General features: G+C 46.1%; 1 protein-coding gene and 1 long non-coding RNA gene across 14 annotated transcripts in view; one reads left to right on the top strand and one right to left on the bottom strand.

The window, feature by feature from the left end:
* Positions 1-24,167, bottom strand: part of ZMYND8 (zinc finger MYND-type containing 8) — a 137,943-nt gene that overhangs the window by 106,783 nt on the left and 6,993 nt on the right. For 4 of the 13 annotated variants that reach the window (XM_073580548.1, XM_073580545.1, XM_073580546.1 and 1 more), the window contains exons 1-2: positions 8,064-8,263; positions 7,337-7,407 (exon numbers count right to left, since the gene is read on the bottom strand). In XM_073580548.1, coding sequence (XP_073436649.1) covers positions 7,337-7,407; positions 8,064-8,263 — 271 coding nt within the window. The other 9 variants (XM_073580550.1, XM_073580553.1, XM_073580554.1 and 6 more) reach the window with 6 other exon arrangements.
* LOC141094683 (uncharacterized) lies at positions 7,301-9,432 on the top strand. The gene is made up of 3 exons (XR_012233151.1): positions 7,301-7,429; positions 8,176-8,400; positions 9,211-9,432. It is a non-coding gene; the product is annotated as an uncharacterized lncRNA (long non-coding RNA).

Below are 24,167 nucleotides of genomic sequence, written 5' to 3'. Positions count from 1 at the left end.
CTTCTGCAATCTATCAGAGCTGGCCAGTTTCTATGGCAAGGAGTGTATGCTTATAAGTGGTTTGCTATACTGGAAACTGCTAGCTGTGAAGCTGGTTGGATCACTGAGATTCGGCCAGCTTCCATGCCCCTTCGCCCCTCCAAAGCTGCAGCATCAGAGAGCACACAGTCCAAATTAGCTGAAGGGTTCATCTTCAGTAGCACCATCACACACAGCAGGAAACAGAAAGAGGAGTGCTCCTGAAATAAGATCAGAAGACCCCTTTAAGGTTATGCTTTCATCATCGTATCAGTGCCAAATCTCCATGTAAAAGGAACCCAAGCCACCGCAACACACATCCAGCGGCAGGTTATCTTGTGTAGGAACAAGGGACAAGTTATGTGGAGAACCAATATGACCGATTCCTCTTTCCCTTGACATCTTCCACCAGAGAACAGGAAAAGTTCTCTCCCATACACATTAAATAGTCCCATTTTCATCATTTTTTTTGTTTGTCATACTTCCATAAGTAGATATACAGCTACAGTGGGGCAAAAAAGTATTTAGTCAGTCAGCAATAGTGCAAGTTCCACCACTTAAAAAGATGAGAGGAGTCTGTAATTTACATCATAGGTAGACCTCAACTATGGGAGACAAACTGAGAAAAAAAAATCCAGAAAATCACATTGTCTGTTTTTTTTTTCATTTTATTTGCATATTATGGTGGAAAATAAGTATTTGGTCAGAAACAAGCAAACAAGATTTCTGGCTCTCACAGACCTGTAACTTCTTCTTTAAGAGTCTCCTCTTTCCTCCACTCATTACCTGTAGTAATGGCACCTGTTTAAACTTGTTATCAGTATAAAAAGACACCTGTGCACACCCTCAAACAGTCTGACTCCAAACTCCACTATGGTGAAGACCAAAGAGCTGTCAAAGGACACCAGAAACAAAATTGTAGCCCTGCACCAGGCTGGGAAGACTGAATCTGCAATAGCCAACCAGCTTGGAGTGAAGAAATCAACTGTGGGAGCAATAATTAGAAAATGGAAGACATACAAGACCACTGATAATCTCCCTCGATCTGGTGCTCCACGCAAAATCCCACCCCGTGGGGTCAGAATGATCACAAGAACGGTGAGCAAAAATCCCAGAGCCACGCGGGGGGACCTAGTGAATGAACTGCAGAGAGCTGGGACCAATGTAACAAGGCCTACCATAAGTAACACACTACGCCACCATGGACTCAGATCCTGCAGTGCCAGACGTGTCCCACTGCTTAAGCCTGTACATGTCCGGGCCCGTCTGAAGTTTGCTAGAGAGCATTTGGATGATCCAGAGGAGTTTTGGGAGAATGTCCTATGGTCTGATGAAACCAAACTGGAACTGTTTGGTAGAAACACAACTTGTCGTGTTTGGAGGAAAAAGAATACCGAGTTGCATCCATCAAACACCATACCTACTGTAAAGCATGGTGGTGGAAACATCATGCTTTGGGGCTGTTTCTCTGCAAAGGGGCCAGGACGACTGATCCGGGTACATGAAAGAATGAATGGGGCCATGTATCGTGAGATTTTGAGTGCAAACCTCCTTCCATCAGCAAGGGCATTGAAGATGAAACGTGGCTGGGTCTTTCAACATGACAATGATCCAAAGCACACCGCCAGGGCAACGAAGGAGTGGCTTCGTAAGAAGCATTTCAAGGTCCTGGAGTGGCCTAGCCAGTCTCCAGATCTCAACCCTATAGAAAACCTTTGGAGGGAGTTGAAAGTCCGTGTTGCCAAGCGAAATGCCAAAAACATCACTGCTCTAGAGGAGAACTGCATGGAGGAATGGGCCAACATACCAACAACAGTGTGTGGCAACCTTATGAAGACTTACAGAAAACGTTTGACCTCTGTCATTGCCAACAAAGGATATATCACAAAGTATTGAGATTAAATTTTGTTTCTGACCAAATACTTATTTTCCACCATAATATGCAAATAAAATGAAAAAAAAAACAGACAATGTGATTTTCTGGATTTTTTCTTCTCAGTTTGTCTCCCATAGTTGAGGTCTACCTATGATGTAAATTACAGACGCCTCTCATCTTTTTAAGTGGTGGAACTTGCACTATTGCTGACTGACTAAATACTTTTTTGCCCCACTGTATATTACCCATCAACCCAATTTATCACGTGACAAATGCAAAAAAATGGCTGCTATAGCCGCAACCACACTTGTATTTGCAGAATCTTTATTACCCATATTAAGGCATAGCCGCAGGCGATTACTTCAGTGACATATACACTGATGATTATCGGAGTGGGGCAATTTCACTCCTGGACCCTGGGAATAAGTGGGACATTACATTCCATCTGAGAGAATAAAACAAGCGGAGGACAAAGAACGCATTGTTACAGGATCTCCAGGGAAGAGGCACACAGTGGACTCTGCTCAGAGACACAGAGAGGAGGTTGCCATGGAAAACGTGACGTAAAGCTTTGCCCGAGATGTGACACTGACAGTGGGGGCTGTCGGGTGGGTTCCATGTGCCATGTAATATAACCAGGTAGAAATGAGGGAAAGAAGCGTTTAATGCTTTCACATAAATAAGCTGCACAGATGCCCATCACCCCGCTGCTGAGGCCCAAATGTGTGCAATATGAAGAGAGCAGCCTGCTCCTCCCATCCCCCTCCACTCACATCCCCCACCTGGAAAACGAGAGAAAACATTTGATGTACAGAGACAGAACCTCCATTATATTCAGACATTCACGTGACCAAACCAGGCCCAAGATGGAGACAGACACCAAGACAGAACCAGCCCTGGTAGATACACTGGTACCCAGACAGAAACAAGCTCAAGATAAAGCCAAACCTGGGCTCGTTAAAATGGTTTCTGGGTTGGTTTAAGGCGGCACCATACCCTAACTATCCGAGGCTACATAAATAAACTGGATACATGGGCACCATGAGTGAACCAGACCTGAACTAAACATGATCACCATGACTCAACCAGTCTAGATACATGATGATAATAATGTCTGTAAATCACTGCGGAACATTATGGTGCTAAAAAAGCAAAGAATAATAAAATAATAATAAATAATACCTAGGCACAATGAGTGAACCAAACCTAGACCAGATACATGGGCACGCTGACAGGACTAGACACATGGGCACCATGACAGGACCAGACATGGACTGGATACATGGCCATCATGACAGGACCAGACCTGGACTGGCTACATGGCCTTCATGACTGAACCAGACCTGGACTAGATACATTGCCACCCTGATTGAACCAGACCTGGACTAGATACATGGGCACCATGACAGAACCAGACCTGGACTAGATACATTGGCACCATGACTGGACCAGACCTGATACATGGGTACAATGACCAGACCTGGATATATAATTAGTGTTGTGGCTGAAATTTCAGTAGGGGGAGGGAGATAAATGGCTTCTAGACACTCCTGGAGTGGCTTATCATCTAAACAAACAAACAAACAAACAAAGGACTGAATAGGATACAATACACAAGTTTCAATCCTTGCTTAAAGGTACTGTCACACTTAGCGATGTACCAGCGATCCCGACCAGCGATATGACGCGGTCAGGATCGCTGGTACATCGCTAAGTGGTCGCTAGTGAGCTGCCACACAGGCAGATCTCACCAGCGACATTGCTGGGGACGGGGGTCGCTACTTACCTGTCACACTAGGCGATCCTGCGTCCTCCCGCCCGGCTCCACGCTCGTCGCTCCACAGGAAGCTGACGACGAGAAGCGGTCCTGAACGTTCTCGCGTGATCAGCGATAACGAGCGGGGGAGCGGGTCGTAGGTAAGTATCAGACACATTGATATCGCTAGCAATATCGCTATAATGTCACAAGTTATAGTGATATTGCTTGCGATATCGCTTAGTGTGACAGTACCTTTAGCGATGCACCAGCAATCCCAACCAGCGATATGACGCGGTCAGGATCGCTGGTGCATTGCTAAGTGGTCGCTAGTGAGCTGCCACACAGGCAGATCTCACCAGCAACACAGCAGCGGTCGGGAATCGCTACTTACCTGTCAGACGAGGCGATCCTGACGTCCTCCCGCCCGCGTCCACGCGTCGCTCGTCGGCGCCACAGGAAACCCAGCAGGAAGCTGACGACAAGAAACGGTCCAGGACGTTCTCGCGCGATCAGCGATAATCAACGGGGGAGCCGGTCGGAGGTAAGTATCAGACATAACAATATCGCTAGCAATATCGCTGCTACGTCACAAAAACCAGTGACGTTACAGCGATATTGCTAGCGATATCGCTTAGTGTGACAGGCCCTTAAGGTGAGGAGTGACACAAAGATCGCAAGGAGGGTGGGGGTTAATCAGCCTGCCGCCATTTATAGTAGAATAGTAGACAATTAGCAGATACCTAAAATACATAGGATACATTTATATTCGGTAATATTGCTTTGACTTGTTGAGAATGCCACCTGAGGATTGCCACCAAAGAAAGTCTATAACAGTATGTAAACAAGGCGTGTTTTAGACGCTGGCATACCTGATAGGCTATGCCTGCAAAACTTGCTGCAGAAAATCACCAGTGACGCTTTTTCTGAAGCATCTTTTTTCAGGTCGCTTTGTCGCCAGCATTTTTTTTTTTAAATCAAAATCAGTTTGAGCAGCGTGTCATCTTAGCGTGATACGATTTTCTCACATGTGAGAAGCGAAGCATCAGTACGGAGAAGACTGAAAACTGTCTGTGCCTGCGTAAATCAAACTGCACTTGGATGACATCAGAGTGTAGTCCGATGTTTTACACTCACCCATAGACTTGTATGGATGTGCGTGATCAGAATTCTGGAGCCACTCACAGTATGTTGTGAATTTTTCCACAGACCGATTTGGTCTCTAGAAAGAAAAAATAAAACGTCAGGTTAGGACTGCCCAATAGTATCGCAACATTGGTCTGAGTGCTGTCTGATAAACATCAAATAGCACTCGTCTGAGCCATAGCCCTAATATGCGATTTCCAAGCAGAATGGACCAATCATTTATTTTCTGAAGTAGTTAAAAGAAGTTGAAAAACATTGGATGTATACAAAGCAAGTAATTTTTACATTTGCTACGCATATGTACATTCTTTTTGGTGGGTTGTTTTTTTTTTGCAGTTTTTCAGGTGGGTCCCAGGCCAAATTTGCCTGGAAAAGATGCGATGAGCACATATACTAAACCTCTTGTGTGAGGGCAGAAAACTTTCGGGAAGTGCCAGAGCCAAAAATATATTGTAACCCCAGAATCTGGTTCTCTTTGCTCTAGAGCAGGGGTGGGGAATCTTTTTTCTTTGGATATTTATACCATCCTTCGGGGGGCCGTACAAACTCCACCCACAAAGTACATCCTGACTTTGGCACTGGTTTCAAGACTTAATCTTTCATTGCATGCCCTTCAATGTTCAGTAGTGAACACTGCGTGTGTGTGCGCTAACAGAGCAAGAAGAAATTAATGAGCTGGTGGCAAACAAAATACAGCTCCCTGCCCATGAATGTGGTCCCTGAGAATCTGCTCGGGGGCCTGATAAAAGGTCACCGAGGGCCGTAAATGGCCCTGGGGCCTGAGGTTCCCCACCCCTGCTCTAGAGGATTTCCAGCATTATTTTGCCAATGTGTTACATGTTATAGCCGGATTATTGGGGCTTTCTAGCCTAGCAAATGTCAAATTAAAAGGATTTCATGGTAGTATTTCTGGCCAGGTGAGGTGGGCCATGCACGCTCAAAGTCCCAGCAATTAGTGGTCAATGTTTAAACATGAAAATAATAAATCCAAATCTAAGACATAATAATACACACAGTTGTGTCCAAAGGCTAGAACTTCCTGTGGCGTTACACCCTTGCATAATGTTGGAGGCACCCAGGGGTCCCAGTACTTGCTCCTTAATATTTGTGTATTCCACCATTAAAGGAATATGAGGAATATGCTACCACACTCAGGTTCAGGAGCTCAGGAAAGCTCGCTGATGGTGTCTGTGTATTACAGATTTGGAGTCAGGGTGAAGAGGAGGGGGTTCATCAGCGCTCAGGGTCAGTTGCTGCCCTTCTCTGGAGAACCCTCATCACCTTTGCCCGTCTCCTGGCATCTAACCCATCAGAAAGAGCCAAGGGAACATTTCTAAGGATAAAGGGGGCAATGCAAAGGCTTATTAACATAACGCTAGATCCCTGTATACTGATCAATAAAGTGGTGCAACCGGGCTTCAGCGGTGTCACGTCGTCAGCAGATGACGGAGGATAACATCAGTGAGGGCTGCAGCAGAAAAAGCAAACACGCACCCGGCCTGGAAACAGCAGGCCTCTGCCAAGATTTTCTCTACCCACCATTTTGAGGACATTGCTGAGGAAGTAAACAAAATGGTGCTTGGTAAACACTCCCGGCCGGGCAGATGGGAGAAAAAGGGCTGAAGGAACCTGCACATCGGGCTTCCACAGTGCTTACTAGTCAGATTCAGCAGGGAGACGCAATTGGTCCTGGAGGTCCCTTCCAACTCTAACATGTTATGATTCTGTAATTTAGGAGCAGGCGAAATGGCTGTATCACTGAGAACCTGTGTTATACAGGGATGGGATGAGTCTGTAATGACATCACAAGGGTAAGATTTATTTTGTCTCTTTGTGTTGATGTGTATAAGCTTCTGCAACTTTCTTTATTTAGACTGATCTGCACTTTTCATGTGGCAGGAAGACATGACTGTACAAGCCGCAGATGAGCAGCTGTACGACTTAAAGGGTAACTCCACATGTAAGTGGAAAAAGAAACAGAGGCTATAGATGACATTGCAAACTCAATACCCGGGGATGGCAAAGTAGCGACCACCCGGTGACAATCGAAATCAACAGGAGTGTTCAGGAAGGAAGGTACGGAGATGTATTAAATCTATACGGCGTGGTCTTCATTAATGACCCAAACGTGGAGACGAGGGACGTCCTGCCATATAAAATGTGACACAACTACGATTCTACCCCAAACCTTTGCTACCTTGCAGGGTATTACCAGAGATCCCAGGATACGAGTCATACATCTTGAAAGCCATGGGAATTAATAATCTTCCCGTCCACCCAATACAAAAAGTTGTGATGACTTTTTACCCAGGAAAAATGGGAGATGCAAGCTGCGGCTCTACGACACATCTGCTGAATCGGATTCTTGCAGAGGATTAAGCTAAATCACTGTAGCAATGAAAGGGGTTAACCCCATAAAGCCTGCAGCCAGTCCTCTTCTAAAGCAGTGTCATGCTGTGACTGGGTATACCGGTTCTTGGTTTGCAAGTTTAGGTGCAGGAAAAAAAAAGCAGATGTGAAATAGCAGTAACGTTCCTCACCTTTGGATCGTGTGGTGACATCCATCCCCTCCACCACCTCCGGCTCAGTCTTCACTTCCTCCTCTGCCAAACTGTGGAAGACAAAGAAAGAGGGTAAGTGACCCTGTCATGTCATCAGAAACACAGCCCCCCAGTGTAGCACACTGACCCCACATACGACACATGTGGGTTCCCTGGCTCCAAGTTGCATGTCTCACTAGTGTCAATCTGATCCAGTGATAGATGGAGAGAAGATAGGTGACAGCTTCAGATTTAACCATGTCCTCCCTGGATGGAGGAGAGCAATATAGCAGCACTGGGGGCTTTCTGAGGCTGCAGGTACCACTGCCAAATGATACATACATTGGACTGGAGGGATAATCGAGGAAGCAGCTGGACCATATTAATAATACGAAGTGGTGCAGGGTATGGAGCACACTTTGCACCTCCAGTGTCAGTATTCAGCAGACATGCCCAGTCCCGCAGGATCCTGCAAGGAGCGCAGCGTCTGCACTAAGCAACTCTCCAGCAAGATCAGAATATGAAAAAAAAAAAAAAAAAAGGAGCAAATAAGGGGAGAAAACATCTTTAATAAACATATAATCCCCTTTGTCATCCCTGGGCACCTTCAAGACAATCTGAGAATTATACATGACATCCTCCCCATGCAGAGCATCTATATACATGATCCAGAACAGAGCAGCCTCTCAGTCGTTTATAAAGCCCCTCGGTCAACATGGATACATACACTTGAAATAACCTCTCCGATGAGAAGGCTGCACCAGACTGAAACCGTCTCTGGAAGGTAAGATTGATGGGGGAGGATGGAGGGATAATTTTTTTTATCTTTTTTTTTGTAGAGCACAAGAATTTGCTGTTGTCTGACCATCTGAAGTCATGGACTGATGAGGAAAGGGTTATCATGCACTGGTTAATAAACGCATACATATACGCTTGTACATCGGACCGATTATTGATAAGGAGCTGTATAGATCGGTATCAGATTGGTCACCTAACAAACCAGCAAATAATACCAAGTGCACCCTTTACCGGGGTCATTCTTCCCCTCCGTGCATGGCGAGAAGGTAACAAGGAATACACTTCATTTCCTAAAGCTTTGAATTAACCATGTCTTTGCCATCTTCTAACTCCCCCCCCCCCCTCCTCCCGCTTTTCCCTTTGCTTTGCATGCAACATTACAATTGTTGCAGACTTGGTAGAAAAAAAAATATATAATGCTACTATACAGATCTGGGCTTGCTTTGCATGCCACACATCTGTAACACTGCATGAAAGGCAAAACAATACATAAGTGACATGTCTAAAAACAAAAAAAAGAGAAAATGCCAGATCTGACATCCCCCCATGATGCAGCATACAAGCAGGATTCATGAAAATGGTGAATAAATGTATGTGAAGCCTGTGTAGTAGTGAAAGACGAGCAGCTGGAGGAATGGGAGCTGATACAGAAAGACTCACCTATCACAGTCTTAGTCATCGAGGACTATGTACCTTGTGCAGGCTCTGAAAATGGCGTCTGGCAGTAAATGCACTGCCCCATTCCTGCACTGGAGCTAAAATGGAAGCAGTTTATTTAATAGGGGCATATGTGGACTCTGCTGCTGCCATCTCCCCCGCCGACAGCACCACAGCTAAGGGGGGAAAAAAATCGCCTTCCATTTCAGCAACCGTAGATGAAAACCAAATGTTTAGAGAGAATTCAGACAGGAAAAGACCGGTATGGTTTACACATCACAAAGCAGACTCGGCCGGAACAAAGGTCAGAGATCTGTGTGGATGGGCAGAGGCCTGTGATCCGGCCACAGCAGGGTTTTATTGGACACAGTTTGGTTTCTGAACTAATATTCTCATCTTTTTTTTTCTTGGTATCTAAGATCCGGGGTGGTAAAAAAAAGAAGTAACTGCAACCCTCAGCGAGTCGTCAAAGGTGACATCCCATTATCAAGGAGGACTGGGGCCCAGACGGCTGTATGGGAGGAACATGTCTTGAGTTCTGCATGATGCTGTCATTATAATTTCAGGGGTCCAGTCAAACTAAACCTGTGGTAAATGGCGAGATATAAACACTGAATAAATCTTTTATCAAAAGTCTAAAACTCGCTCTAATACTGCGGCCTCCATAATGAACCATCCTTCTGTATGGACCCTACGTAATCCAGACCACCCACTTACAAAGATGACTGATACAGCCGAGGGCACGTCATATAAACAGATACACACTGTGCCACTGTTATGGGACAGAGCTGCCACCGCTATAGCTCACTTCCCTCCCGATCTGATAGCGGACCCCGAAAAATCCCACGTTTCCACCAGATAGGCCCCCATCAGAGTCTCTGACTCCCGCTCTTATAGATTCAAGCGGGATAGCACATCTGTGCAGCTCTCTCATGTCTAAGGACAACTTCAGACATGGCAGATATATCCTGAAATTTAAGGCCCCCAGACACATTCGACTAAATGTCCAAACCCACCAATATTGTCCTACAGTCTAATGCATACGGGGGTCCCCGACATGATGCCAGGGGAGAATAGGATCCGGTATGTCCGATTTTGGACTATTGATCTTCCTGTTCTCAAGCTGCCACTAGAGGAGTCTGGCATAGGCGTATTGGAGAGTCGGGAGAGAAAGCTTCCGGACGAATGATAGCCATGTACAGTGTATGGGGATGGGTTCGACGACAGTCTATGTATGGGTGCGCCAGCCAACTGATCATCCAGGGCATGCCCGATTTAAGACTGCTAATCGCCCTATTCTAGGCAGGGACGGCTGAAATGATTGTCAACAGCCATCTAATGTATGTGGCTGACTAATAATATAAGTAATCAACATTTTTTAATTCCGTGACAGCAAGCAGGAATCTTAAAAATGAGAAAAATTATAAAGTATATTATAAATTATTTCATTATAGATTTTTTTTCACATAAAATCTGTCCTTCACTTAATTTAGGTCATGGGTTTAAAATGTGGCTTGGTGTGCCCCTCAGTATATGTCGGTATATGTGCTAACCAGCACAGCACCCTCTATACGTTACATATGCACACTCATATTACAGTTATCCCACTGCACTAAATATCGCAGAAGCCCAGCACCGACCTCAGGGGCCATCAATGGGCACACGTCCAATCATCTACCAAGCAGATGGCAGGGAAGCTGTATACACCAGAGAGATGCCTGAGACGAGGTACATGCACTTATGGCATAGCTCGTATTCCTAGGGATTTCTAAACCAGTGAAGACATCAGGCCCAGTATCAAGTTCTGGTTTCCTACGCAATAAACCAACATAACCGCACATATCAGTCCAATCATAAGAAACATCAAGGCTAATACTCATTATTTCAGGAATAGGTGCAGAGTAGGAGGATATAATATTTTGCTCCCTGTTACCACCCATTTCTGGCTGAGGATAAGCCCTGACTGTTCAATAGATGGCTAATATCAGGGAGTAATAGATTACCGGTATATCCATTTCAGGCTGGAGAGAGGATGAAGCTGGCCATATACATTAGATGGCTGTCTGCCAAACGATGCTTTGGCAGATCATTTGGCCCACGGTCATGTGTCAGTCGAGCGCTCCCAGTGTTCTCTGAGAAGGTCACCGACTGACATCTCTGCCAGAAAACACTGGTATCGGCAGTCTGAAATCAAACATGCCTGATCAACATCTCTGACAATTAATCGGCCTTTTCCCCCATACACATTAGGCTGTTGGCCAAATCAGTTGATGTGGGTGGGTTTGGCTGACAGTCATGTGTATGAGAGCCTTATCTGTACAATGGCTCCCCGTTATCACCCACTTCTGTCTGGAGAAAGGCCCCAACTGTGAAATAAAACGATGTCATCAATTGCTCCCTGTTATCACCCACTGTCTGGCTGGGGAGAGGCCCCGACTATCGAATAGACAGACATAATTATTACCTGTTGTTATCAGCCAATTCAAGCTGAGGACAGACTGACTGTAGGATAGTTGGATATAGACTATTGTTGTTATCAGCCATTTTAACTGGGGTTAGATGGTCTGTAGGATAGGTGGATATAGCCTATTGCTCCCAGTTATCAGCCACTTATCACTGGGTCCGAGGTAATCAATGGGATGCGTGACCATATGTGCACAACCCTCCTTGCACCCCACAATCACGACTTTATGTCATACATGGTCTCTGCTTACACAATTATCTCTGATATCAGCCGTTCCTAAGTCTGAGCCAGAATGGGAAACATCACTATCCAGTAATGAGGTTTCCTATTTTGGCCCAGACTTTCCTATGTAGGGGGAGTATACACTATGGCCTATGTAGCAGATACAAAATTTGGAATATCAGTGGTAATGGACTACAATCCGTCAGTCAGTGACATTTCCCCTGTTCTGGCTACATACAGTACATTCACAGGTTTTTCCTTTATGACGCTGTAACAAGGGGCTGTTCAAATCTGGGGCAGCACAGGAAACTTCTAGAATAGAATAACAGCGCCGCCGTCCTCTCTGCTCTCAAGTCACCAACTGTTAACCAGCTATGTGCTGTCATTGGTTCAAAACCTGTGCCCGGACACTGGATTGGACTGACAGGGCTGGAATTTTATTTATTTCCCTTTGCTCCTTCCTCCCTCTCGGACATCTTGCTGCAATGCAGACATCTTTACTGTATCTACGTAGGTGACGAGCACGGTGGTTTCTATTACCCACGGCCTATTACCCATCCGAGCAAACACATGTAGTGATAGTTTAATACCATTTTTCAAAACACAAAAAGGTCTGGTGCTGCCCATAGACCCCTGCATGCACATCAGATAGGGGGTACGGTTCGAGAATAATGCTACATTTAGACGTTCCGAATTCGGCTTGTCAATGCATCAATACTAAAAGTTGGTGCACATGAATTCTGCAAGACCTGGTCCATTAGCCACATTGGTATGAGGGGTTCTTTTGATTAGTCATCCTAGTGCGGCTTCAGGCTGGCTAATCAAAAGAAGAGCAGCAGATGCCGGAAGGTAGAAGGGCTCCCATCAAGTGGTGACAATTGTCCGACAAGGCCCATGGACCGGGTCCTATAATCGATTAGCGCCAAAATTGATCATTAGCAATGCTGCATACGTCAATTGGCACTCGTTTACATTGGATCCTACCTGCCCTTTAAATTTCTAAACTTTTGGTCTGGGAGCGGTATGCCTATTAGAAATAGTAAGGGTCCGCACAAAGAAAAAAAAGTTTATCTTGTTGTGGCGAACTTGTGCATTAAGTACTTTCATTTTATAAGTATATCATATATGGCAGAAATGTATATGAATTCAAAGTTTGAATATCCTTGCATAGGACGGTGAATAATAAGGGGGCAGAATACATGCATAAGGCCATGTGCACACATTGAGTATTTGATGACTTTTTTGCCCCAGTATTTGTAAGCCAAAACCAGGAGTGGAACGGTGAGAGGTAAAGCATAATAGAAACACATCACCACTTCTGTATTTTTCATCCACTCCTGGTTTTGGCTTACAAATACGTAGGTAAAAAATTCACCAAATACTGAATGTGTGCATGTGGCCTTAAGGGCCTGTCACACTAAGCGATATCGCTAGCAATATCGCTGTAACGTCACTGGTTTTGTGACGTAGCAGCGATATTGCTAGCGATATCGCTATGTGTGATACTTACCTCCGACCGGCTCCCTCGCTGGTTATCGCTGATCGCGCGAGAACGTCCTGGACCGTTTCTCGTCGTGCGCTTCCTGTGGCGCCGACGAGCGACGCGTGAACGCGGGCGGGAGCATGTCAGGATCGCCTCTTCTGACAGGTAAGTAGCGACCCCCGACCGCTGCTATGGCGCTGGTGAGATCTGCCTGTGTGGCAGCTCACTAGCGACCACTTAGCGATGCACCAGCGATCCTGACCGCGTCATATCGCTGGTCGGGATCACTGGTGCATCGTTAAGTGTGACAGTACCTTTACAGAGGTAGATAGATATTTTATGTGTGTGTACATATAGGTCGTTAACCTAATCTCCATGTCTAATGTCCCCACTGTAAAGCTCTAAGAATGTTCTTGGTAAAGGAACGGAAACATCACTGCAATCTGAGATGGATAGCAAAAAAGAGGGAAAAAAAAGTATCAATAAATCAAATAGCAGGTAAAGAACATTTGCTGAAGAAAAAATTGAGTGTCTTAAATGACACCTGCATTTGACACGATAGTCCTAACAAGATGGAGACTGCCAGTGACGTCAATGATGCTGGCACCATTTTTATAACCCCTTAACTGCAAGGAACATCTCCGGGGTGGTAAATATCAGTGACAGATACCATCTGCTGGGTTGTGATTTCAATTAATTAATTACACAGGAGAAGTTGTTTGCCTAAAATGAAAATTCTGAAAAACAATAAAAAAAATGAAATTTCTAGTAGCTGCTGTGACATGATGTGGATAGGAGATGGTTAAGGAGACTTTCTGCAGTCTTCATGTAACATCTGTAATCCACATTCAGAGAACATCTAAAAATACTATTAATAAAAATTAGGAATCCTGTTCTCAAAGTACATGACTATCCACAACAGAAGTGTGAGCTTCACGAATGGCAGAAACTAAAAACAGAGGGACTACTTATGAAGAAGTCAAAGGGTAGAACATCATGTACACAGGAGCAACACAACCATTTTGTTTCCTACCTCTAATAATAGACTGCTGCTTACATTACAAACGAGCCCCATAACTTACCTTATTATATTCATGCGAGGGGAACTCTCCCCCAAACAAATCTACATTAAGAGCAGCCCATTAACTCTTTGTAGGGCCCAGATCTGCAGCTGCACCACAAAGGGTTAATCACAGGAATGGATAATCGGCCTGCAAGCGAGGATCTGTATCTGTGGGTCTTAACACTGGCAGGTTTTCTATGCTTCTATCTATAGTTACGGAAAACTATTTATGTTACTTTAACTTAAGAAAAGTTGCCATAAATAAATGCGTCATAGTGATACAGCTCGTATACTTACTGTTTAAAATCCATATTGGTTGGTTCCTGGCCTCAGGAAGTCATATATCCAAAACACAAAAAATAGATAAATACCAAAAAATGATATATTGGTGAAAAGCAAGAGAAATCATGTGCGCGCAAACTGCGCCGATCCACAGGGGCACCGAATAGACCGGCGAAAGGCTTCAGATATGGTGGTATTCTAAAAATCCGACAGATGCAAGCTAGGCCCCAGACGTATGTCAGGCATGAGTGCTGGGAGAGTTCTTGTGGTCAGTATTAAAAGTAACAGTCCTGGGTTAATATTTCTTTTGTCCTTTAGGAACAGGAAAAATAAAGTTGGTCAGGGAGCCAGGGTGCTGTGCTTGGTGGCCTGTACGTCAGCTGAAGCCTTGTGCTGTGGGAGCCTCCATGTTTCTCTGAGCAGCATGTGACACAGGAATACACAATAATGCAGAGATCTTCCTTGGTGAACAGGGGAAGGAGGAGGGGGGCTTTGTGCAGAAACCCTCCAGTCTTTCCAAGAAAGTTACTTGAGCAGTGTTACCCCCCAGCACCACTGCTGTAACCCCAGCAGCAATCAGTGGCTAATGGCACCCAACCATGTGATCCCCTCCAGAAAGTCAAAATGTAAAACACTTGCTGGTTTAGTGAATATGAAGCGAGAAGTCGCAGCGATGCAACCTGCAAAATCAGTGTCCAAAAAGATGGAAATAAACTAAAAAAAAAAAAAACACAACAAGCTCTGGCTTACCTGTGTGGATGCATTGTTACAGTGTTATATGTCAATACTTATAAAACATGGAGGACAGACTCTCAGTTCTCAGACAGAAAGGGCTTGGCACTTCAGCCTGATGATCAGACTCCCCTGATGCAAGCCGGGGCAGGATTGGAGGTTTTCAGGAATCCGCATGTACTGCTTCAGGCCATTGGCTGAGCCACTTCCTGAGTGATTATCTTTGTACAGCTCTCGCAGGCAGGAGCCATCCTGTGCACAGAGAAAGACAGGCTTCAACTAGGCCTTCACGCTGCAGATCTGGAAGTGAATGTAAAAAACACACGGCCATTAGCAAACACATAGATTTATAGTCATAATGTCACACAATCCTCTGATGAGCTTCACAGTTCACCTGATACACAGAGGACACAATGTTACAATGTGTAGTTACATTTCAGAAATAAAAAAAAAAAAATGCACAAGAAAAGCAAACCTGTGTGACCTGATCCCTGAGCTGTGGAGCACAGAATCCAGGTAAAGTGCAAGGAGCAGTGAGGTCGGTGACACTAAAAGCCAGACAGGGCCTTTCCGGGACACAGGAGGAGCAATGGGGCTGTCAGATCTTTTCAACAAACCTTTTATTCCCCCATCCTCCAAGGCCGAATCAAGCTGTCCTTAAAGCAACACAGAAAGAGAGCGAGAACCCAGCTTCCGCCCTGGCAGGCTGCAAATTGCAGAGCATTAACCCCGCGTCGCCTGCGCTCTCTGAAGGAAGGCCTGCCTATGCCTGCAGCCTTAAGACAAAGGGGGAAGGAGGCTTCTGCCCCAGTTGTTGTTTTAGGCGTTCTTACGTAAAGGATGGTCATTGTGTCTTGTGATTAAAGCCCCTTCATGGTTACACAACAGGCAGGACACTGGCAGTCACTGTACAATTGCCTGATCCTAAACACAATACACAACAAACCGATACCTTGTATATTTTCTACAGCAGCTGTTTATTTGTGGCATGTCTCTGCAAAAACATGACAGATTTGTCACACACTTCACCCTTACTCTGCAAAGGGTAAAATCTGTAGTGAAAATCCACAACATAAAATTACAAAATGTAATTTATGCTACAGATTTATTTATTTGTTTAACACAACATTTCTATAAGATCTGAGCAAAATCTCGTCTACATGTTTTGCTAATGTAACAAGAAAGCCACAAAGTATCTGTCCAATGTGATCATATCCCTAAGGTACAAAATCCCACCGACAACGTCTGCAAGGAGTTTGTATGTTCTCCCAGTGTTCGCGTGGGTTTCCCCATGCTTCCTCCTCCATGCCAAAGACATACTGTCTTTGTGGAACATAATAAATAAAGTCGTACGTAAAGTGGTAACACACAATGTATTACTGGCGAAAGTGTCAGCTCATTCGTCCCCACAGGTGGGCACGGCTTTGAGATTCACGTTGTTGCCCCGAGGAAAGGACCTTACAGTGACGTCTACACTAGAGTTGAACCAAAAGATCTGAAGGACCCAGGGCCAGCATCCTCATCAATACTCTGTGGCAGCCGAACCAGGGCAGTTCCTCGCCTGGCAGTCGAATGCCAACATCCTGGGCGCCTGTTGTGATTACTAGGCCTCAGATGTAGTCACGATGTTGAAGTGGGCTAGTAACACAAAAGCCACCTAGTATACCAACCGGCAATTCTGCATCCACATCTGGATTCAAAGCAACAAAATCCATATTTGTTGGCACAATTTTGTGATATTTTTATTTTGTTTTTTTTCTAGTAAAGTGAATCAGTCACCAGATTTTGCAATCCAATCTGCATACATTATTAAATATTTCCCTCAGACTTTTAGGAGTCTAGCTACAGCAGGACTCCTAAAATACCTACTTTAATATCAGGCGGGAAAAACCTTTAAAAATGACTATACAGCCATTCTGGAATGGATTTTCAAAGTAAGGAAACTACACTCATCTGGTCTAACAGATATATTCAATCATATATGTAGTTTGTCTAGCGACAGATTCACTTTAAAATAAATCTCACCTACAGAGCCCGTTACGTGGACACAGCAATCATGAAAGCATTTATCCCCGGTGTCTGATGGTTTATGATGCACTCTCAGACACCAGAAATTCTTGTCGAATTTTCTGTGGCTGAAAATCAGTTCTAAATATATGAGTGGGTCTGTTTAGGCAGCGAGGACATGGATTTCTGCATAGTCCATTTAGACCTCAGTTTGCAACTATTTTTAATACAGCCATCTGAACTAGGCCCTGCATGTAAATGACAATATCTCTGTAAAGACTAACAGAAATCATCCCTCTAGTTCAGGACAGTGTCCCCTCATTGATTTACAATGCAAGGTCTAGTTTTTGACCTTTCTTATTCTAGTTTTTATTACATGAGGTTTTCACCTATAGAAAGTGAATGAGGACAAGCGGATCACAGCTACAATCCTGTCCCCTGGTGGCCACAGACAAACTGCAACCACCCCTGAATTTTTACATCGGGCAGCTTTGAGTCCTGTGACCCCAAAAACGACAAATTAAGCGTAGACATATTAAAGCCTTATCAACAAACTACGTAAAAGTTTGAAATGATTTCGCACACGGACGGTAATTTGATTACTGTAGATTTCCTGCAGTTGTTTGCCTCTTAGGCGATGTTGAACTCAGGGACGCAGACGGGAATCGTCTGAAAAGCTGCTGTGTGACAAGGTACCAACGACCGGCAAGGTTGTTATACGGATCGCCGGATCGTTGCTGCGTTGCTGAAGAGATCTGCCAGTTTGGCAGCTTACTAGCGACCATTTAGCGACGCAGCAGCGATCCCCACAACGATACGACATGGTAAGGATCGCTGGTACGTCGCTAAATGGTCGCTAGTAAGCTGCCAAAGAGGCAGATCTCTTCAGCAACGCAGCAACGATCCAGCGATCCGTATAACAACCTTGCCGGTCGTTGGTACCTTGTCACACAGCAGTTTTTCAGACGATTCCCGTCTGCGACCCTGAGTTCAGCATCGCCAACGAGGTCGCTCGTCGGCATCAAACACAGCGATGCGCGCTGGCCAGCGGGACGCAGACAACGAAAAAATGGCCTAGGACATTCGAGCACAATCAGCGATATCCAGCGGGGGGGGGGGGGGGGGGGTTGGCGGTCGCCGCTGCGTGTCACATGTAGCGAGATCGCTGGCGAGGTCACTGTTGCGTCATAAAATCAGTGACACTTCAGCGATCTCGCTATGTAAGAAAGGGGCTTAAAACGTTCAAGGCCCCGATAATGGCACAGGTCCTGATCACAAAGAAAGTTGGAGCGAGCTTTTGTCTTCATCTATTCGTAGTGAAAGGGAAAATTAACTCCGTCAATAAATTCCCTCATTAAGGTGTTTACGCCAGAATTCTGTCGTGAAACGCATTAACAAGTTCCAATAGATTAGCACAACTGGGAAGTTGCGCAAAAATATTGAGACTTTTGCCATTCACATGCCAATCTTGGCCCGCTACATGGGCTTAGCACACGTGGGATGGGGTTGCCCGTCACATTCATTAAGGCTGAGTGCAGATGGGGTTTTGAGCCCTGCGGATTTTTCCGTGCAGAATGGAAGAAAACCGCAGGTCAAATGACCTGCATTTTTCCTGCGGATTTCTTCCATTTTTCACGCGGTTTTCATGCGGTTTTCCATTGCGGTCTTCCCCCTGCGGATTTGGTAACAGGGGAGATAGAAAACCGCACAAAAGAAGCAACATGCTGCGGATTTTGTACCGCAGGAAAACCGCGTGGAAAAATCCGCAGCATCTGCACAGCGTTTTTTTTTTTACATTCATTTTAAAGGTACTGTCCATCACAATGCGGATATGCAACGTTTCTGCGCGGTAAAATCTGCTGCGGAAACGCTGCAAATCTGCATCGTGTGCACATGGCCTAAAAGTTCTAAAGTTATAGCTCCATAACTTACTCAAAAAATGGTCTCTGACTGGAGTTCAGTTTTTGCGGCAGCGGTGTATGCCAGTTACCAGATGTGCCCAATATAAGTTGTGTACACCGCTTATCAGCTACATGTGCTCCAGCAAGACTTCATTAACACTGATGGATGCATCACCAGTCTTAATCAATCGGCCCCTTTGTGTGGGAAACAAAATTAGAAGAGCTGTCTAAAAACAGCAAGTAGGAGGCATTAGTTTTTTTTTGTCCTGTGGCACCATTTTCTAGAAAATCTTCCCTGTCCATGGCCCATTGCAGAGATCAACCCAGCAGTGTAATATTCATGACATCTCTCAGGGTGTGTGCACACGCTGCGCATTGTCCTGCGTATTCTTCCGCGCAGATGTCAAAAACTGCAGGTAAATCCGTTTATCTGCAGTTTTTCTGCGGTTTACCCCTGTGGTTTGACACCTGCCATGGAGCAGGTGCCAAACCGCAGCGGAATCCGCACAAAGAATTGACATGCTGCGGTTTCCGCACCGTCTGCACTGCGGTTTTTAATTTCCATTGATTTTAATGGTACTGTACACCACAGCAGAAACTGCTGCGGATCCGCAGGACCAAAAACGCTGCGGATCCGCAGCAGAATCCGCAGCGTGTGCACACACCCTCATTCTCCTAGTAATGCACCTAGCTAAACGTATAATGCCAGGAAAGGCTCTCAGCGTACGCTTTAACATTACCATAGACGTCCATTCACCAGACAGAGACCAAAAGCATGTCCTATTGGCCTGTGTCCACGTACTGTTTATTTAAGGGTATGTGCACACGCTGCGGATTCTGCTGCGTTTCCGCAGCGTTTTTGGCTCTGCAGAAACGCAGCAGATTTTGCTGCGTTGTACAGTACCTTTATTTCCTATGGAAATAAAAAAAAAGCTGTGCACATGCTGCGTTTTTTTCCGCGCGGTTTTGCTGCGGTTTACAATCCGCAGCATGTCAATTGTTTGGTGCAGAAACGCTGCGGTTTTACACCTCATCCATTATGAGGTGTAAAACCGCAGGGCAATACCGCAGAAAAAACGCAGCTAATCCGCAGATAAACCGCAGCACTTTGTCCTGCGGATTTCCTGCGGTTTTCTCTACAAAATCCGCAGAGACTAAAAACTACGTGTGCACATAGCCTAACTGTATAAAAAAAAAAAGTGCAGCGGACTAGACATCCATCCACACTGTGGCCACTGGCCGCATACGTTCTATGTACTTAGTCTAAGAAGTAGAATTAAATGTTTAACTAGTAGACAGAAGACATGCTAATCTTGGTATTTGGTGTATATTCAGAGGCCAAACCGCTACGTCTGACTGAACCCTTGGATAAGATTTCACAAGATAGCGATTTCAAAAATATTCTACTGAAAGGGCTGTCGATATTCCTAGGATAGGTCATCAATATCAGATCAGTGGGGTTCTGACACTTGCACTGCGGTTCAGTTACTGCTCACTTCAACAGGAGCTGAAATACCTATGAGTGACCACTACAGAGTGTAAGGCACTGTGGATCGTCAGGGATGCCATGTATCAGAACTGCAGTCTTGTGAATCCACAAAACATTTACAGCCAGTAGCGTAGGCTACTGGGGGGGCAGAGGGGGCTGTTGCGCCAGGCCCAGACACATGAAAGGGCCCACCGGGAGCCATGGCTGCTTTTGTCTTGAGGCGTCCTGGAGAGAACAGCGCAATGCCGGCTCCCCTGTCTGACAGACTCTGCACAGTGGCTGGCTGCTGAGCCTCAGTCAGTGCAGTGTGCATCGCGATGCGGTCTCACCTGAGGAGCTTCTGGGCTGGGACAGCAGCAGCTGCAGTTAAAGGGAATCTGTCACCCTTTTTTTCCCCTATTAGCTGCCGGCATAGACATCGGGGGCTTATCTACAGCATTCTGTAATGCTGTAGATAAGCCTCCGATGTAACCTGAAAGAGAAGAAAAACACGTTATATTATACTCACGGAGGTGGGCGGTCCGCTCCGATGGGTGTTGCGGTCTGGTCCGGCGCCTCCCTTCTTCATGCGATGACGTCCTCTTCTCCCGTCCTGAAATGGCTCCGGCGCAGGCGCATTGCTCTGCCCTGTTGAGGGCAGAGCAGAATTCTGCAGTGCGCAGGCGCCAGACCTCTCCCGACGCCTGCGCACTGCAGGACTCTGCTCTGCCCTCAACAGGGCAGAGCAATGCACCTGCGCCGGAGCCATTACAGGACGGGAGAAGAGGACGTCATCACATGAAGGGAGGCGCCGGACGGGACGGCGACACCCATCGGACCAGACAGCCCGTGAGTATAATATAACGTGTTTTTCTTCTCTTTCAGGTTACATCGGAGGCTTATCTACAGCATTACAGAATGCTGTAGATAAGCCCCCGATGTCTATGCCGGCAGGTGAAAGGCCAAAAAAAGGGTGACAGATTCCCTTTAAGGTAGTGTCACACTTAGCGATGTACCAGCGATCCCGACCAGCGATATGACGCGGTCAGGATCGCTGGTACATCGCTAAGTGGTCGCTAGTGAGCTGCCACACAGGCAGATCTCACCAGCGACATCGCAGGGGTCGGGGGTCGCTACTTACGTGTCAGACGAGGCGATGAAGACGTCCTACCGCCCGCGTCCACGCCTCGCTCGTCGTCACAGCAGGAAGCCCCAGCAGGAAGCTGACGATGAGAAACAGTCCAGGACGTTCTCGCGCGATCAGCGATAAGCAGCGGGGGAGCGGTCGGAGGTAAGTATCAGACATAGCGATATCGCTAGCAATCTCGCTATAACGTCACAAAAACCAGTGACGTTATAGCGATATTGCTAGCGATATCGCTTAGTGTGGCAGGCCTTTACTTTCTGGCTGTGCAGGCTCTGATTGTCTCAGGCACACTGGGTCCTAGTGCCCTCTTTGCATTTATCTGGACAATTCCTAGTCCTGCCTCACTGCCTGCCAACTTCATCAGTAAGTGGGGATGGAATTTATTAGATTAACTCGATTTAAGGGGGTTTTACACATAGCGATATCGCTAGCAATATCGCTAAAACGTCACTGATTTTGTGACGTTATAGCGATATCGCTAGCAATATCGCTATGTGTGATACTTACCTCCGACCGGCTTCCCCGCTATCCATCGCTGATCGCGCGAGATCGGGCGGCTCCATTTCTCGTCGTCGGCTTCCTGCTGTGTGAGACGAGCGACGCGTGGAGGTGGGCGGGAGGACGTCTGGATTGCTGTGTGTGTAAGGCGAGTATCGTCCGCTGCGTCGCTGCTGCATCGCTGTGAGATCTTTCTGTGTGAAAGCTCACTAGCGATCATTTAGCAATGCACCAGCGATCCTGACCGGGTCGTATCGCTGGTGCATCGCTAAATGTAAAAGGGCCTTTAGGCATGTCACTGTGGGGTGAATGTGAGAGGATGGGGGTTACTGTGGGTGTTGGGGGGTGGGAGGGGGACGAGGCACTGTGGGGATGAATGAGAGAGGATGGGTGTTGGAGTGTGGGAGGGGGACAGGGTACTATGGTGGTGAATGAGAGAAGATGGGGTATTGTGGGAGGGGGACATAGCACTGGGGGTGAATGTGAGAACATGGGTGTTGGGATGGGGAAGGGGAGACAGGGCACTGGGGATGAATGTGACTGTTTTAGGGTATTGTGAGGGCTGAGGTGGGTAAGCGGGGACAGTGCACTGGGGGGCTGATTATTATTATATTGTGTAATATTATTTGCACTCCATCACATGTAATAGTTGCTGTCTTGTGGGGCTGGAGATGGGGAGGTCGGGGGCTTTTTTCATTTGTGAGCTGGGTCTTTTATAAGTAATAGTATAAACAGCATAAGAATACAGGTTATTACTTTACTAATAATTAATATTTAAGTATTAGTGTAACAATGATAAGTATTAGCATAAGGACACAGACAGACGGCTGCATATCTCATACTAGGATCACACCGCAATCCTCGGACTGGCTGGTACCGCTCCTGACATGAGCGTGACAGCTTGATGGATTATTATGCTGCTGTCGTGCTCAAGTCAGGAGAGCCCACGATCAGTCTGAGGATTGCGAAGCAATATCGCACAATACAAATACGTCCCGTCTGCCTGCCCCCTAACAAGTATAACAATACAGTAACCACGGGCTGCAATTTATGCTATAATAATAAAAAGATTATTATGAAATTAAGTTATTAATGGCACAAGATAAATGTATGCATTCACTCTGAGACTACAAACTGCCAAATCAAGATGGGGTACACCTGTCGTCATGAGACCCCAATACCACTGGCGCGATCAGGTGATCACGTTTACTATTTGCACGTGTCGACTAGATAACTTTGACTTCTCTCAATAGAAGAGAATTGTCACACGAACCCCTGCTCACATCAGCGATGCTGGGGCCATTATTACTATACATAGGGGGGACTCATTGTTAAATATTAAGTAGGCATGAAGCATTATTATTTGGAGCCTAGATATGGGGTCAGAAGGTGCTGAACCGGTTGTCAGTCTGTCCCGGGGTATCGGTTACAGCAGTCGCTCTCCATACACAAAGCGGTAACAGAAAACGCGCTGGAAGAGCAAGGCTGCCGGGAGGAATAAAGTTAACTTATTCCCAGCAGCGGGGCTCTCAGTGCGGGTGCCACACGGTGTCAAAACACTATTAACCTGCAGACTAACCCCATAGCATTATTTTAAATGACAGGTTCCCTTTAAGCTCTGCAGTAGAGCAGGGAGACACGACCTTCCTGCACTACTACTCTTCGTTTTGTAGACCACAAGCCGCTTTAAGCCTGCGGTCTACAGAACGGCAAGGTGATGCATTGGCTGAGTCACCAGCACATGCACAGAATGTCAGAATGCAAGCTAACGAGAGGGTCACTATACAGTTTGGGGGCCATCCAGCATACAATGAGGGAGCCCATATACAGTGTGGGGACCACTGTGGGGGCCATTATACAGTGTGGGAGCTAATGGGAGGGTCATTATACAGCGTGGACTACTGTACATGGCCCTCATGTGTGGGGACTACTGTGGGGGGCCATCATAAAGTGTGGGGACTACTGTGGGGGCCATTATACAGTGTGGGAGCTAATGGGAGGGCCATTGTACAGTGTGGACTACTGTGCATGGCCCTCATACTATATGGGGACTACTGTGACAGCTATTATGAAGTGTGAGGGACATTATACAGCATGGGGGCTACTGTG

The sequence above is a fragment of the Dendrobates tinctorius genome, unplaced genomic scaffold (assembly GCF_039654945.1).
Source record: "Dendrobates tinctorius isolate UK_male_01 unplaced genomic scaffold, ASM3965494v1 ptg000065l, whole genome shotgun sequence".
NCBI lineage: Eukaryota > Metazoa > Chordata > Amphibia > Anura > Dendrobatidae > Dendrobates > Dendrobates tinctorius.
The sequence above is the reverse complement of the archived record's forward strand: the minus strand, read 5'-3'. Positions and strand labels throughout refer to the sequence as shown.